Here is an 18368-nt window from a genome sequence, read left to right on the forward strand (position 1 = left end):
TTTCTCCTGGCATAATGATTAGTCCCATGTTTCCAGGCATTAGACATCTAATACATTCTTCCCTTTGAACCATTAGTACTTTCTCTTCTTGCAAAGTCAATCAGGTCATTAGTCAGAAAAGAAAGTGCTATGAAACTCCTGGTGCATATACTAGCTGGTCTAAGAAAGCACTACTTTAGGTTAAAAGTGACACTTTAACTGTAGTGCATGACCTTACCTAGAGCTTGGTAATGGTTTTATCTTTTGTCAGCTAATACTAGGATTTGTCTGGGCAAAGTCAGTATATGCAGTGCACAATTTGCTCTATTATCTGGCATGCATGTTTTATCGTTGCATGTTATTATAGCAATTTTGCTCCATTTACTTCTAAACCAATCCAGACTCTCAGGGCTGAATTTACTAAACACTTTCTCTACTTTAGTGTGCAGTTACAGTAGGTTACTTGCTAACCACCCACAATTTAGTTTGACACACACCATACAGAATTTTTTTTGTAAATTGTCGTTCAAAGTAATTATACTATGGCAATCAGTGTTACTGTTTAAGATTAGTTAAACATGTTTTACATTGTTAAAGGTGGGTATGGCATTCATTCTTCTATTTTAGTCTGGAATAAAAAGACCAAAACACAAGCAAATCCAGTCTATCAGTCCAATTCATTTTGAATGGTAACTCAACAGGTATGAAATAAGTGAAAAACCTTTCAGAAGAGGAGCACTATAGACTTACTGTAGTATGAAAAGATTTTTATTATTCAGAATGCACACTTGGAAAGAAAAAAATATATTGCAGCAGGTTCGATATAATTCACATTAATATAATTAATGAGATGATTAATTGTTTTAATCAACTGACAGCCTTAAAATGCCATAATAATCTGTATTCTCATGCGTTCTCAATTTACGAATCATTAGCCACTATAAGTAAATAGCTTGAAGAAGAACAGCAAATATATGATTACGATTACAAATTAAAAACATGTTAACAGATACCAGTTTAAAATAACTAGAAGTTATTGTAGAAGTTATCACTGGAAGTCTTGCATAGTCAAGAAAAAATAATCCTTTAGATATAAAATGGTTTACCCATCTACAAAAATGTTGTTTAGAATAGATGTTCATGCATTTTTTTCTATTGATTGTTGTTAGCAGAATTGTACAGTTCATTGGCTGCATAAACTATAAAATGCATACCAACTTCTAGGTCTCAGCACTATCACACTGAACTCTTGCTATTATTTATTATTTTTAAATTGTCGTGCATATGTTCCATTTCTGAGAATTTCTCCTTGTGTTTTGAATAGAGCTTGCCTTTATCAGTTCTCTACAGCGCCAGACTCTTATAAGAAGCTTAAGCTGGACTCATTGTCTAAAGATCACATCATGTTTATTTGTAAAAACAAAAACAAAAAAATAAAACTAAAAATAAAACAGAATCAGGGATTTGGGTGAATTCACAAACAGGCCAATTAAAGAAATCTATTAATTTAGCTGCATTTGCCAAAGGGCTCGGGCAACAATTAGTGCTATTAATGCAATCTTGTCACACGTCGCCATGCCACATGGAGTAGCTTCTCACAAGCTGTTCCATGGATCCCTATCAAACCAAATAATTCATTTGGCCCCAGCAGCCCTCACTACGCTAAAATCCCTCTCTTTCTCTTTGACAGAGAACAAGCCTGCGGGGAAAACCATGCGTTCTATGAGGGGACTGTCAATTCTTCTTAGAGGCTCTGTCATGCGCATGTGTGGTTTGCATAGACGTGTACTAATGCATTTAAGATATTGGCGTATGATTGTCTAAGTAATGTGACACAAGCACTTATGCGTTAGCAAAATAGGGTGTTGTGTTTAGTTCGGCGTGTGTGCTTGATTTGATACATGCACGCTGGAGGAGAATAAATCTCTCACTTTGTTGAAATTGGCATGAAGAGGTATTCATGCAAATGAACAAGACTCTGGATACACATGTATATGCATATAACAGAAGGACAGTTGTTCTCATAATAATTAAACTATGCCTTTGCTAAAACTAATTCAATGTAATGTTTAATCCATTTACATTCATTAAAAAATATTTTTATTAGTATTATAATATCCTCAAGTGTACCTAAGGCAATATCAAAACAGACTGTCAATGAAAGGAAAACATTTTATTCATCGAAATTACACATAACTACCACAAGGAAGACTTTTCAGTCCAGGGTGTAGTCTGGTTAGAAAGAAAAATGAAACATCTTTAATACATTAGAACCACTGCCACAAATAAATTTTGTATGACTGTTTTTTTTTTTTTTTTTTTAGTTTCAGAATCACATACGATACAAAAAAAAAAAAAAAAAAAAAAAAGAGAAGAGAAGGAAAGTTAGAACCCTGTCACACAGGGTTTTGTAATGTACAATTCTGAATACTGAAACCTCTATACATTACAGGTTTTCTTTCTTTCTTCTTTTTTCATCATGGGTTTTTGTTTATAATTTTTTTTTATGTCTTTTTTGCATGAATTAGTAACAAGATGAGCAACATTCAAAATGTTCTTCAGTATTTACAACAGTTTAACTGTTTGCTGTTAATTTTATGATCGTATTTCCCCCTCCCTGTTCCAGCACAAAATTCCCCTCCACCAGCCACTGTACTCTCCATACTCTCTGTTTTATTCATATTATTAATATTGTTTTTTTTTTTCTTTTTAAAAGTTGCAACAAAGCAACTAAGTTTTCTTAGAAGGTTAAAATATACATTAGATTACATAAAGCGCAAGAGAGAGTCAGAGAGAGCAAATTTCATACAAGATGGAACCGAATCTAACAAAAGTATAAAATGTATTTTAAAAAGACACAAAAAAGAATGACAGAAAATAAAAGACAAAAACGATGGTTGTGGTGATTTTTGTTGAGAGGTAGTCAGTGAGAGCGCTATAAGCTAAAGAAATGTTTTAAATCTATTGGTTTTCTATGTTTTTCAATGAGGTAATAAAGCGGAGTATTTATTTGTGAGATGTATGAATACTCTCAAACTATGTCATATGCAAGAAAGTTTTTGAATGGAAAATTGCCAGAAGCGCGTCCAACAAGATGACCCATATTTCCTTTTCCCATCTTCTACACTTACCTTCAATAATTGTAGTGGACTGAATATTGATTACGTTTTGTGTGTTTTTTTTTCTTAAAAGACATTAATTGCCAGGTATTTCAAAAAATCACCCCCCAAAATGGAGTGGATTGCCTGCTATAGGTGGTCTTGTTTTAGTCATTGCTAGGTGAGATATTAATAAAACTAAAAAAATATCAGCAATTAATCCCCCAAGCTGCCTTCTGTAGCATTTAGCCCTGTTAAATGCATCGGTTAGCATCATATGAATATACTTTGTAAGTACAGTACCAGATGTATTCCTAAAGCTTTGCTGACAGTTAGTTAGCACAATGGAGAGGGTTATGACCAGTAATAAACTCAAGAAAAAAGAAAAAAAAAACACTATTTTTTAAACATACATTTTGAGTTTGCACACTTCAAATGATAAAAGAAACAAAACATAATTGTTTAATATGATCGGAGGAGAGATTGTTAGTAAAAACTGCAGTGGACTGATGTTACGGCTAGGAAATATCCAGCTTCCAAAACGCTGTGGAAGGGTACTGTGGATGATTCCATGATGATGTTTCTGGATGAGCGTTAAGAGTTTATACTGTGTCTCTGATTGGTCAGTCTGTGGATTTGTAATTCTGTGATTGGTTGTCCACAGCTTGGGAAGGATCCATGTCAATGAGGAGATCAGTTCGAGGTATCAGAGTGCACACTACCAGGGCCTTCTGCAGGGGAGATCACAGAGGATGGAGTCGTAGCAGCCTGCCACCCCCCATTACCCTGAAAACACAGCAGGAAAAAAAAATTTAAGAAGTTTTCAGTGGAAAAAAAGAAATACACTTGTATATATACAAACACTGGTGGGCAAACATTTTGAATAATTAAGTTTTTATTTTTTATTATTATGATGTTGTTGTTTTTTTTGAGAGAGAGAGAGAGAGAAAGAGAGAGAGAGAGAGAGAGAAAGAGTGATAAGTCTCTCATGCTCTTTATTTTGAGTTTATGCGCCATAATTCAATGAATGTTGAAAACACTTTTTGGTGCTTAACATTTTTATGGAAACTTAATAATAATAATAATAATAATAATTACAGTTAAGACACGTATAATGTTACATAGAATCATAAAAAAGTTAAATAAATACATAAATAAATATTTAACTGATACTTAATTAACTTTGTACTCAAAGAGTCCTGAAAAAAAAAAAAAAATTAATTATGTTAATAATAATAATAATACTAATAATAATAATAATCATAATATTTATTAATATTATCAGATTAATATTTATCTGTTCATATTTAATATAGCATTAAAGAATTTTGCTATGTAAAATAATACAGATAATCTTTCTTAGTTTTCAAAAAATCACAGAAGCATGTGTGGCAGGAAGTACAGGTGTTTATTTGTCTGCTTGCACATGCTTAAGTGTGTGCCCTAATTCTGGTGTGTACATGGGAGTGAAGCTTGCATGGATGTGCATATTAATGCATTAAGAAATTAATAAGAGAGAGTGTCTCCTCTGATCTACTGTCTGACATGCCGATGGACATCTTGCCATGCTAAACCCACATCGGCTTGCCACGCTAAACCTCCCACTCTCGGTCCCTGCTTCCCTCGCTCTCAGAAAACAAATTTGCATAAACGTTGTGGCCAATGGGAACGATTGCTGAAATCAATGTCTTATCAGATTTCAGCGGTGGGCCGACAGCTTGTCGCTCCATATTTTGATGTCAGTCAAGGGGAGGAAGGCCGGGGAGGCGGAAAGCTGGAAGGATGCTGATTGGAAGTGACGGTGCAGGCCTTTCCTCCACCCTGACGCATGAGCGCTCCCGGCACTCATTGGAGAATAGCTTTAGCTGGATATCTTTCCTCATTCAATCCCCCACCAGAGTTTACTGCTCACTCTTCATATCACCACAACGAATGGTTAAGGGTCATGAACCACAAAAAATAAAAAAATAAAAAAAAAAACTTATTAATTATTTAAAACATATTGGGTATCAAAAGAATAGCATTCAATCAAATACTGCAATATTTAATTTGAAATTATATATTTTTTTAGAAGTTTGTCAAATTAGGCATGTGCCAGCCTGAGGAAATACCCTCGTTCTCAAAAGCCACAAACAAAATGTGGTGGATCACTGGCTCAATAATTAGTCAAATAAAATAAATACAAAATAAATATGGTGAATTATTGCTTAACATAATAAAGTAATAATAATAATAAACAGTCAATCATTTGCATCAATCAATCAGTGAATAAATAAATAAATGTCTAATCAGATTTCAATAAATAATGAAAATAGTTAATCACTGGCTTCATAAACAAACAAACGATTTTAATATAATAAATTAATAATATAATAATAACAATTAATAATAATAATAATAATAATAATAATAATGAATACTGTAAATCATTGGCTTAAATAATAATAATAATAATAATAATAATAATAATAATAATAATAATAATAATAATAATAATAATATGTTTAATGGCATTTGTGACCCTGGACCACAAAACCAGTCTTCAGTGTCAATAAAAAAAATTAAATAAATAAAAAGCGAGATTTATATATAAATAAGCTTTCCACTGATATATAGTTTGTTAGGATAGAACAATATTTGGCCGAGATATAACTATTTGAATATCCGGAATCTGAGGGTGCAAAAAAATCTAAAGAATGAGGAAAAACGCCTTTAAAGTTGTCCAAATGAGTTCTTAGCAATGCATATTTCTAATAAAAAAATGAAGTTTTTATATATTTACAGTGTGAACTTTGCTAAATATCTTAATGGAACATGATCTTACCCTAATGATTTTTCACATAAAAAAAATTCAATAATTTTGACCCATACATTGTATTTTTTGCTATTGCTACAAATATACCCCAGCGACTTAAGATGGTCCAGGGTCACATTTTAGTACAAACTTTGTTTGTACAATCAATGGAATTGATTGAATTTCATGGAATTGTCACTTCATGTAAAATCTGGATCCTGAAGCAAAACTAGTTGAGAAGTACTGCCATATGCTGATTTGCTAATGAGATGTTTGGTTATCAAAACAATCTGTCTATGTTTTATACAAAATCATGGGGAGATGTTTGTGCCTGTGCATATGTGTGTGTGAAAAGGGACTGTTCAGTGGGGGAATTAGGATTTGGTTGATTTAGAGTTCCTGGAACAGGTCAATAAATAGACTGTGCTAGTCTCTTCCAGCTACAATGTCTGGACTGATGCTGAAACTCGAGCATTATGAGAAAGTCTGCTGTACCCTGATGACATAGATCACTCTCATTCAGCCTGACACACCCACCCACACACACACACAGACACACACACACACACACTTGTTGTAATGATAGAGTGAGTTCTGACTTGAGCAGTGGACCAGAGTGAGAGAGTGAGAGAGTGTGAAAGTGTGGCGTTTGAGCCTGCGAGAGACTGACACTTCATCTGCACAGCTACAGGCCACAAAGGCTTCCAAACACACACACGCACACACACCAGTCTCAGCATTAGCCACACGTTTGGGCCCCACTGCTGTGAAAAAACGGCATACGTTTTGACTTCTGACATTTATTGTTGTGTGCTTTGTGAGAGTTAATTCATGCAAATGGAGCTCTAACAGTCATCAGAAAGTACACATATGACAGCTCTGCTCTATTAATTACCTCACTGCAAATTATTCCTCCATCAGATTGCATCTGGTTCCCAATAGAAAGTGATTTGTTTTGCTTTTGGAAGGCTCATTTGTCTTTTTTGATAATGTACAAGGACCATTTTTTTGTATCATGGATATGTAATAATCTTCAAAACACATTTTACTGGATTATTTTATAATATTGCAAATGCAGAAAATGATCAATTGTCTTTCATAAACTACAAGTACATGTTCCTATTTTATCAGCTCATCACCAGAGTCTTGTCATTCAGCCCTTTTTTTATTTTTTTAGATAAGGTTAATACATCTAAGTTTATAATTATAAACAATTCTCTGACAAACAAGGTAACAGTTATAACATCTAAACCTGTGTTTAGCTTAAGGAAGATATACAGTATGTCTGTTTTTACCCCCCACCCCCCACCCCCCCCCACCCCATCAAATAAATGAATCTTTACTCTGATGGTTTCAGATTATGCAGTGTATGACTGAAAAAAATAATAATATCAAACCTCATCAAGGAAGATAAAATTCATGCCTACAGATGGCTGCAGGCAATCATACTTTCATATTTCATAAAGTTGATAAGGATATTGCAAATTCTTTGAAGCATTGCAAAACAGGCAAACAGAGGCACTATGTGCTAGTAAGTCTTTTCATTTTATAGGTTACTGTAATAGGAACTGTTTACAAAGGCAACAAACTGACTTAATATATTTCTGAATCTCATTTTCCTCACACCACTCCCAAAGACTTGAGCTGCTTGAGCTTTTACTGAGCAAAGCATTTATTCCCTCTTAAAAAAAAAAAAAAAAAAAAAGTAACATTTTCCACTTTAAGCATATTATAGGATAGATACTCCTGTCATCTTCTGAATCATCACTCTGTTTGTCGTGGAGTTTGGATTTATGGTGGTTTCTTGCTGTCTGACTCAGGTCCTTCTGATTTATGTTCTAATAACTGTATTTGCACTTTGCAGATTTTCACAACATCATTTCTTAGTAAATGCCAACCAAAAATGTTGGTGTTTATGTGCCTATGGCATATCATTTAGTTAAATAAAACACATTCTTAACAAAAAAATTAATAAAATAAATAATTTTATTCAACAAGAACCCATTAAATTGATCAAAAGTGTGAGAATGTCTAAATGTGTTGTTTTTTGAACTGTATATCTGTCAAAGAACCCTGAAAAAATGTCATGGTTTATACTATATTATAATCTATAACATTTTGTCTATCATCACTCAAAATATATTGGCAAAATTCCCTTGTTTAGTGCAGAATAATTGCAATTTATTGCAACAAGTAGAAAAGACTGTCTTTCTCTCATGTTAAGAACAGGCTGCGGGGGTGCTTTCTCTTAACACCACAAAAACAGTTAACCTATCAAAATAAATCATCTAACATATATAATAAAGGTGTATCAATGCACATTTCCCACCAGTCCTGTGTAAACTACGTCACGCCAAGTTTAATTTATTTAGTTTTTAATATCGTGAGATGTTGGAGCGCAAGAAAACAACGGAGTCTGAAGCTGCTCACTTAGACGATCTTGCTCTTCTCAGTCTGCTCAATCGTGGTGATATCAGTGCCCTAAAATATGTTATATGGACTATTTCTCATCCAGAGATGAAGGATCGGATGAAGAGGAGGAGTCCGATGACAGTCTGTTATATGCACACGTGTGCTGCGTTCGCTTTTCTAACTGCAGGTTAAACTACTTGTGCTATCCATAAATACAAGTGGTGATCAAAAGTTCAGAGACTACGCCCATCATGATAAACAATGGAAAACTTCTTCAGGGTAACGTTAGTCTGTTTGTGTAATGATGCAGAATAGTTTTGGAAAGGGCTTTAACTCAGCTTTCATATGGTATCAAAACCTAAAAAGGTAAATTTCACCATGTGTTGGGTTTCCCTAGATCGCATCACATATTTCACGATATGACTATATTTTGATCAAATGAATTCGCCTCAGTGAGCAGAATAGACTTCTTAAAGAAAAAAAAAAAAAAAACACGTACAGACCTTAAACTTTTGAATGGGAGTATATAACGATTTTCATTCAAAAAGGCTTATAGGGTTATAGACTATCTCTATAATGTTAGGATGGGTGTAGTATGTTTATTATTGCTTATTTCTGTGGCACTTGTACTTACATTCAAGCTATGTGGACTATACATGAGATTCCCCCCCAGGACATCATTGTATCCTGCCGTCTGACTGATAACATGGCGCAGGGTATCCACCTGCAGAGGACACAACAGGAAGTCAAACTTGTCAACATTCTGCATTACAGAAACACACACAAAGATCAATGCAGTGATGTATGGTGACAACAGACAAAGGTAATGGTGTTTATAAAAACATCTGATGGCTTTGCGGTTTACTAAATTAATCATACTAAAATGGAATATGCAGCTGAATGAAGTTAGGCATACATATAGTATGTGGTGTAATGCAATATTTAGGATAATATATGCGTTTTCCCTCTCTATTGCTTTCTGACAATGATAACTCTAATACCAGGCTCTAAACAAAAAAACATAGAAATAAGGAATGGAATAGTTTTCATTTGGAATTTACTACAAAGCACAATAATATTCACACATGACAACAGTTGGAGGAGATTACGGTATCTAAGAACACATTATCAGCAAATGAGCAGATATTTAGAATCTGAGAAGTGTTCAGTACACATTAACTCTTGTCTCTCTCCTTCAAATGGTGTCTTTTAACATGAGAATGAAATGAGCTTATGTGAACATGGAAAATTGGGATTATCATGATGAAAAGGGGACAGAAAATGATATAGAGGTTTGGAGGAAAGAACAGTACCATACAACCAATACCAACCCAAGAGCTTAAGTCAGAGCCAAATGCATTCACAAAATCAACTACAAAACGGGGTCTGCTCCAGGATCAACATACTAACATAATACTGTAAATAATGAGTCTCTAGTCAGACAGGCCTCGTATGGGTGGTGATTTGTTAATTTAGTTGGGGGTCCATTTAGGAAATGTGAAGGAATCATCCATGTCCAGACTATAGTAATCATTAATCTTCCATGACTATAGTTCAACTAATTGTTGAGGGGGTAATTGAATCTTTCTATATGTTGAGGGGGAGGGAGTAGAGTTTTTAATGTGGATGGTAGGCTAGCTGACAGGTTTGCTCTGGTTCACAGCCCCAGTTCCTGTGCATAGCGCCTACCTGTGAGTGCACATTGGCTCCGACTTGTGCCCCTTGGTAAGAATCCCCATTCAGATTATGCATGCTCATGAACAAGTCCCCCGAGTTTGGGAGGTTAAAAGAACCTGACGAACCTAGAAAGGAAAGATGTAAGGAGCTGAATAACTAGAGGATGAGAAAGTGAAATAGAGGCTATCACAGACTCACACATGTGTGAGGACATACGCGCACCACACACCACACTAAGAAGAGATGCTTGGAAAGCGAACAACAGAAAGTAGAGCAAAATAAAAAAAGGAAGAAATGAAAGGATAGGGATGGGGGTGACGGCTAGGTTGCATTACATCTCTAGAAGGGCACGTGGGGGTCACCAAAAATGCCAAAACCAAGGGGAGAAATCACCACAAAAAAAAGGACAAAGATGGTATATGGAGTTGGAAGTCTAAGTTTTCCATAGGGGTTCACACCTATTCCTACTTTATTGGACTAGTTCATAAAGGGAATTATATGCTAATGACAAGGACAATAAGAAGCTTATGGAAAATTCCAGTACCAGTGAACATGTTGGTTAATAGAGTGTTTTTGTTCTCTGCAGAGTCCAGCTGAAATTCTTCATCTTTCATCTGGAATCCTGGGTGCAAGAAAAAGGGGACCCCTTAAAAAATTGCTTACCCACAACTCCTCAGGGTCTAAGCCATGTCTTTATCACAGTCAAATCTTCTGCTTATTATGTCAGAAGAGCATCAATTTAAGGTAGAAAATTCATCATTATTCATAATTATTTCATACTACACATTTCTTCAAGAGTGTAACATGCTCTGAACAAGAGATTTCCATCAGTTCACAGCAGCTTAACATGTTCACATATTTATGGATAGGAAGGCAGGACAGTGGGTGAGGATTATATCTTTTACCCATACAACAACCAAAACCCTCCCACCCCTCAAATCTAGAAACATATTCAGCATGTGCAACCCGCTCACACAGTTTCTGCTTGACTCTGTTCATCTCGTTCAGCATGTATAGCCTCAGAGGCAGGATAGTGAGGCTCATCCCCCAGTCTGGGACCTCTCACTGTCACGGCAGCCAACCGGCATGCCAGAGGGAGCAGAGGTTCAGAAGGGACCAAGCTGGGATAGGGGATAGCTGGTTGGTTTTTGGGGGCTCGTCCGGGATAAGTGCAAGCTTACCGGAGTTGGGTGTGGTGGGTGAGTTGGTCTGACTATTCTGTACGGCGGCAGCTACTGCGTGCGCGGCAGTCACGGCTGTCTTAGCGGCATACAGGTTGGCCTCCTCCTGGAACTTGCCAATGTTTTTTTTGTAGCGGATCCTCTTGTTGCCGAACCAGTTGGATACCTGAGCGAGAGATGGAAAGAAAAGGAAAGAGAGGAAAAAAAGAGGAGGGGGTGTCAGACGTCAATGCAGACAAGGCACTGTGCACTGAGCAGAGTGATTGTTTCAAGATGTCATGTTTAGGTCCATCAAGTCCACAGTCCCCAGCCTCCCACAATAATATCCGCTGGGCATGCAGACTAATTAAGCGATTATCAGACAGGGCTTGTGCGTTATTGTGGATGGAGGCATGACATGCTCCCTGTTTGTCTCTAGACAAAACCAACACGCAAGGGGCTGCTCTTCTTGTGTCAAAATTTGATCAGTGTTGTGCTTATGGGATCAAGTAGCTAGTGCCAAATGTGAAGGTTGTATATTTCCCTGTAAGGCTAACAGAGATCTTGCTAAAAAATTGTGTTTTGGTCCCTGGCCCTGTTTAAAAATGGACACATTCTAAAAAAACAGTTTTAACATAACACTATCTTTAGATTTTAATTTCACTACCTACCTTTAAAAGTTACATGGATGTTTTATAATATAAATAATGTTCTTTTCACTTTTGTGTTCCTGCCTTAAGACAAATAATAAACATAATAACCACAATTTAGATAGTACACCTAAAAGCAGCCGCACCGCCTTAACACAATACATTAATAATTAAAAATAATGCCAATTTTACTAAAAACAGCAGCCAGGAAAAAAATAAGATCTGGGTCACATGGGGGGTGGTAGATGTGCAAATGATAGCACTGCATAATTGTGGAATAATAAAGAGATTAAGGGTTGTTTCTTAATAGCCCTATAAATTACAGTGGCCTGTCGCCGTGGCGATCTCTCCTGCCGTATTCCGGATCTAGCTGGACTGGAGGACCAGAGAGCCTCAGCCCCTTAATGATGCTTTATTTAATTTCCACCTCTCTGCTTCCATTTTAATATCTCCAGCAGCCCGAGCCACACTACGCTACAGCGGCTGAATTTACATGACATCAGATCATTTCTACCCCCACCTTGCCTATGCGCTTCTAAATCTTTAATATCTAGGCAATTAAAATTAATGACCATTCAGCTGAAGCCACCACCGTTGGCAGGCTTTTGCCTTAACATCAATTGTTTGATGGGTTTACCTAGAGGTTAAACTAACAAGCAAGGTTTAATTGGAAGCAATGAAAGCACTAGCCGTCATCCTTTTTACTTAACCTGCTTATGAAGCAGTTTAAGGCCATAGAAAAGAGACACACATAGCTAACCTCCCTCTAAAGATTAAATACTTTAAATTTAGCTGTTCCTATCCCTAATTTTCATATATTAACGAAACAAAAACTTTCTTTTAAACAAATATCATAAATGTTTGAATATTATATAATTCTAATAAGTATTCTGGGGTTTACACCTGTACTAACACACACAAACACACACAGACACATGCAAATATATATATATATATATATATATATATATATATATATATATATATATATATATATATATATATATAATATATATATATATATATATATATATATATATATATATATATATATATATATATATATATATATATATATATATATATATATATATATATTAAGGTTTTCTAAACTCATCTTAAATTTTGGGGTACAGGGCCCCATTCTGTGATATATTTCATGTTTTATCATTTTGTTGTATTGTCATATGACAAACTAAATGACTTCCTGCATGTTGGTTACACCCTACATCAATTTAAGTTGATTAAGCTAAGTTAAATTCTAATATTTTAAAACAAATCTATCTCATGCATTCGGGTTATATATTTATGTGAGAACAGACTAGAGACCCAGTAGAGTTCTATGCTGGAACCCAACACCTGGTTTGTTTGCTTTAAACCAATGGAGAGGAACCTCTGTGTGGGTGTAGTAAATAATTCACCACTACTCCCTCCCCAAGCTTGGGTCAATATGCTGCTAGTGTCACTGAAATGGGATGGATGATCTTACCAGGTCTCAATACCTCCCGATTTATACTGCTTCTCTTGCTGAGAGTGGAGCTTAAATGAAGACTCAGACTTCTGGCTTCATCACACACACACACACACACACAATCCCTGTCATGGGCGGTTGCAGTGGCCAGGGCTGCTGATATTATCAATAATGAAGCGGTCTGCATTAATAGTTAACACATTAACCTGAGGCAGAGCTCTGCTACATGTACAATGAGCTGAAATATTGATAAGTGTCGCTCGTTTGAACCGCAGGAAGATTGAAGCAGAATAACTGCATTCAACAGGGTGATGGGCCCAACACATTGTGCCCACTCATTTGAAGGGTGCACAATAAACCCTCTAGAAATGCTTAAATTCATAGTGGTTATGACCCCCCCCCCCCCCCAAAAAAAAAGCATCATGTGACCTTGTGTGCTGCCTTTAGAAGCCAAAGCATCACACATGTACAGAGATTGTGCTCAGATAATGAGGTTGATTCATGAAGTGGTGCTTGATAAAGGCGACCAAATTTCATCAACAATACCATCAACACCACATATCACTTCACGTTTCAGATACAGGAAAAATGACAATGCAGACAATCACTGGGATCTACATAGCCTACAAACCATTACAATAAGAGTGAGAAAAAAAAAAAAAACACCACAAATGGATACCATAGAAATGTAACTAAATAAAACTGGAAGAAATTAATATTTACTATTTAAATTTTAATATTAATATAAAAACCCTGCCAATCTGCATCTATTTTTAACCCTGTTGCAACCAATTCCTTACCAAACAAAACATTGCAACATACAAATGAATTTAATGAAAGATATTGCCAAGAAAATAAATATTTTTTGAACATACAGAACACACTGATTACATACAATGTGGGGTAAATATCTATCACAGGCATGTCAAAATGTTTAATGACAAGACATAACACAATCAAAAGGGACACATACTTTTAGCGATTTGACAATTGAGTGAAATTCTCTAGGGAAGAGTGGAGGGGGTGTAAATATGTATATTACAGCAGAAGTCTTACAACATAAATACTGTCTGATACTTGGTTTGATTACTAAGCACTCTAAATATATCATTCCCATTTGACACTTGATTAAGTGTGCAGATTTGTAGTCAGTAAGTGCAGGAAAGGTAGACTTTTGGGGAACAGAGTGTAGAGTATGTTTTAACATGTTCTAAGGTACAAGTGACACACACAAACTGGTGACAGATTAAAGGAAAAGCAACAAAGAAAAACAAATGGCACAAGAAATGTGGAGCAGGAGAAGTCATGACATACCTGTGCCACTGTGATGGTGGTTCCCACCCCCTGAAGGCAAAAAAGAATGGCTTTTACAGGATCTGACTCTGAACAACCCTCCATAAGCCCCTCCCCACAGAGAAAACACATTTATTACATCACAGAGTATGCAGATATGCTCTAAGACCAATAGGTTAACAGTAAACATTTTCCTTAACAACCTCTGTGACCACTTGAAAAAGAAAAGAAAAGAAAAGTTTTGTCTGTGGGGAGATGGGTATGGGTGGGTATACTTGCCTTCAGGTGGATTCTGAATTTAGTTATTAGAGTGGGAAAACACTGTGATACTTTTTTTTATATTACTTGGGATAATGGATCATACTGTTTGACTAAAGTCCCTCTTCTTTCTCACCGACACACATACACTCAACATGCGAGAACACATTTACTCTAAAACACAATGACTGACACAGATCACCACAAACTGTGGCATCCATCCACAACAGGGTACACTCTGTCTTCAGGCCCTGCATGAGACTCAGCTCAGTGGAAGTATCAGACTGATGTGTTAGAGCAAACAGGTATGCATGCTAGACAGTGACGAGAGGAAAGAAGAGGACAATGAGAGACAGTGCACTGGAGAGATCTGTGATCACTGTGATCAAGCTTGGCCCTGTCCCAAATGGCACCCTCAGCACTCGCAATCCTCTTCAGAGTCTATACTTTGCCACATGGACTACTGGATAACATTCGAGGATGCATAGTGGCTTCAAATGGGGTGCTTGGGAAGGTTTGGAAACCTAGAATGACAAGCTAAACATCATACAAGAGAAGTTCATGTACACCTCAAGTCCATTAGATGTGCCATTTTAGACAGGGCCTTTGTGTGACATATCACAGCCAATTAGACACTGTTAGCCTAGATTATAGTACCCTGCCGAAAACAATAGCCTAAACCAGTCTAAGATGGTTTGATGGTCTTAAAGCCTCTCAGGTTTGTTTGTTGTCTGGTTTTAGAGGGTTTTTGAGTGTTTTAAGCTGATCAGGCTAGGGGACCAACTGGCCAACCACCTAAACCAGCTAGACCTCTGCTTCTGGTGACCCCTGTCCTGAAGAGTTTATCTCCAACCTTATTCAAACAGACCCAAACCATTTAATCAAGGTCTTAAGGATCATTTGAAAATTTGAAGCAGGTGTCTTGGAGCCGGTTGGAAATAAACTCTGAAGGACAGTGTGAGTCCAGGAGCAGGGTTGAAGATCCCAGAATTAGACCAGCTGAAATTAGACTAGCTTTAACCATTTTAAATGGGACAGAGTAGAGATGGCATTGGATTTACTTAATTAAACCCTGGCCAGACTTTGACCTGTTGTCAGTCATTCTTTTCAGACTATCCAACAAACGGGACGTGTGGAACATGGATGGGTGGTGTGGTCTCACCTGGGATACTGTTATGCTGCACTTCTTAGCCAGCTCCTCTTTGGCCTCTTCGCTGGGGTAAGGGTTACTAAGATGTGAGTAAAAATACTCGTTCAGGATCTCGGTCGCCTGCTTGCTGAAATTCCGCCGTTTCCGTCTGCCAAGTAGGGAAAAAACAAGAGAAGGAAGGCAATTAGAGAAACTCAAATAAAACCATGTGTGATGGCCAAACTCATAATGAAGCTGCTGGCAAGAAATGAAGTCGGGAAGGCTATTATCAGAATACATATGTAGACACACAAATGGGTGATGTTACGTTATCGTCTGAGCTCTAAGTGAAGCATGAAATGTTCAGTGTTTAGATCTGCGAGCTTTCCCTCTCTCTTTCTCCCTCTATTGCACTTTCTTTTGCTCTGATGGGGACGTTTAGAGGTGCTCAAGCATTCCCAGTCAGAGCTGTATCTTGGGACATTAGGGAAATCAGTCCATGGCCAGCTGAACACTGTTCCTCAAGTACTGGGGCAGGGCCTGATGGAGTTGCACTTACGGCCACTCACTGCTGCCCACCCAGCCACAGTTAAGCGCTGGCTTCTTTCTCTCGCCTTGTTTAATGCCTTTCACACGAGTGGCCAGCCAAACGATTGTGCTTCCGCTTCACTTGAGTGTTCTCCTCAAGACCTCATCTGCTCTTTTCTCATGTTCACTGCATCATTTCTCTCCCCTCTACAACTCTCCAAATCTCCTCTTCCAACTGTTTGTGATTACAGTAATCTGGGCCACCTGCTGATGGCCTCCTACCCACCAAGCACAATTGACTTCTTTTCCACTCTATAAAACTCTTAACTGCTTTCAGGTGCTTAGTATGACATTGACTACGTTTACAAGCTGTTAAAATTCAGGTTATGGTCGGGTTAAGGTCACTATTTGGTTTTCTGAAACATTCGGGATAACCCGTTTACATGCGTGAGCAGAGAGAGTTACTCCTGTATACATGGAATGTGTAATCAGTCGCCAATATCCCGATGTAAACGGCGATGCACGGTTAGCGTCTGGACGTAATACGCATTATGCGTCATTTCCGATTCTTCTTCCTGTATCCAAAGACTCAAAAGACCAAGATTCCTTGCGAATAGAACATGCGCAGAACACACATTTTGATGGGGATATGCCGAAACACGTTTACAAGACCAAATATTCGGGTTAGAAAAGGGGTACCCCAGGTATAATATCCCGGTTTTTAAAAACCGGGATATGAGCATATCCGGGTTTTTGCCGGTGTTTACATGGCCGTGCGCGACCAGGTTATTACTATTATCCCGGTTTTGAACGGGTTATTGGCTGCATGTAAACGTAGTCTGTGTTCCGTGGATGGCCTCTAGGCTCTAAAACTCTAGTCTTGGCAACACATCTTAACGACTAATGGCTGAATAATAATGAATGCATTATTGTGGTCAACTAATAACAGGCGCCATGCCATCAGTGGCTAAGCCTAAATCCTGACTCTGTAGACTAAAGGTCAAATGAACTTGAAAATGTAGCTAAAACAGGTCCCAATTCAAGTAACAATGGCACCAAAAAGTATTTGAACACACTTAAAATCATCTGAACTCAACTGTATAGATAAAATATCAAACCAAGTGGCTTCTGCAGACAAATGAGACTTGATATTTTTCCAAGACTAACTTCACTTTACGAAGCCATTACTGTAAAACAAACTTTAGTAGAATAATGACTAATTTTTCCTTGTTTTAAAAAATATGTGTACAGCAAACATGGCAAATGTATGTGACCAACTTGAACACTAGAGATATATGTTTGGGGAACATTTTCACCCTTACACGAAACATCCCATTGAGCAGAGTCCTATTATGAATAGACTTGGTCCATAAATGGTAAATGTGACCACATCTTTTGGAGCCAATATATTTGATGGTTAACTTGAAATCATATTCTGTAATCATTACTTTCTTGCATATAGCAGAATATTAATTATTTCAAATACAACTGATAACAACTCATTTGTATATAGACATATTGTAATTTATATGGACAGATCTCAAACTGATACTAACCTGGCATCGAGGAAGCGGGACCTCAAGATCATGACTGCTTCACAGGTGCTCTGTTTAAGCTGCATTTGGATGGAGCTGAATTTGCGATGGATGATGTTGACCATGCGCTCGATCTCTTTCGGTGAGATGGGCCGTGTGCGAGACTGCTCCCTCAACAGATTCATAACATGGGTAGTGAACTCGTTACATGCCTGTGGAGAAAGAAAATTTTGAGCTGAGAATGTAGGTGTGAAAGTGCATTACACAAAAATAAATTACTTCTACTACTAAGTCTTAGACTTAGACTTAACAGCTACATGTAATAAATAATTTCTGTATATACAATTCCGGCATCGCATCCTCACTTTAACTCCAAAACCATCC

The 18368-nt window shown here is 37.1% G+C and overlaps 1 protein-coding gene across 2 annotated transcripts; it reads right to left on the reverse strand.

The window, feature by feature from the left end:
- Positions 1-2066: 2066 nt before the first annotated feature.
- Positions 2067-18193, reverse strand: LOC127945984 (pre-B-cell leukemia transcription factor 3-like). 2 transcript variants are annotated; one of them, XM_052542218.1, is made up of 8 exons: positions 18006-18193; positions 15955-16090; positions 14556-14585; positions 11142-11307; positions 10505-10582; positions 9973-10085; positions 8918-9007; positions 2067-3863 (listed from the first exon to the last, which is right to left on the reverse strand). In XM_052542218.1, exons 1-8 carry the CDS (start codon positions 18167-18169, stop codon positions 3771-3773), a joined length of 870 nt encoding a protein of 289 aa, XP_052398178.1. In that variant the 5' UTR covers positions 18170-18193; the 3' UTR covers positions 2067-3770. The 2 variants fall into 2 exon arrangements, with proteins under 2 accessions (XP_052398178.1, XP_052398179.1); XM_052542219.1 differs by lacking the exon at positions 14556-14585.
- Positions 18194-18368: the final 175 nt, after the last annotated feature.

This window comes from Carassius gibelio, chromosome A24, assembly GCF_023724105.1.
Source record: "Carassius gibelio isolate Cgi1373 ecotype wild population from Czech Republic chromosome A24, carGib1.2-hapl.c, whole genome shotgun sequence".
NCBI lineage: Eukaryota > Metazoa > Chordata > Actinopteri > Cypriniformes > Cyprinidae > Carassius > Carassius gibelio.

Bases quoted from the DNA above. Each gene is read 5' to 3' on its own strand.
- LOC127945984 (XM_052542218.1), bottom strand. From the start codon at position 18,169: ATGAATCTGTTGAGGGAGCAGTCTCGCACACGGCCCATCTCACCGAAA. The intron at 16,091-18,005 runs GTTAGTATCAGT...CCTACTTGGCAG, and splicing joins TCCCGCTTCCTCGATGCCAG to ACGGAAACGGCGGAATTTCA. The intron at 10,086-10,504 runs GTACTGGAATTT...TTTCCTTTCTAG, and splicing joins ATTAACCAACATGTTCACTG to GTTCGTCAGGTTCTTTTAAC.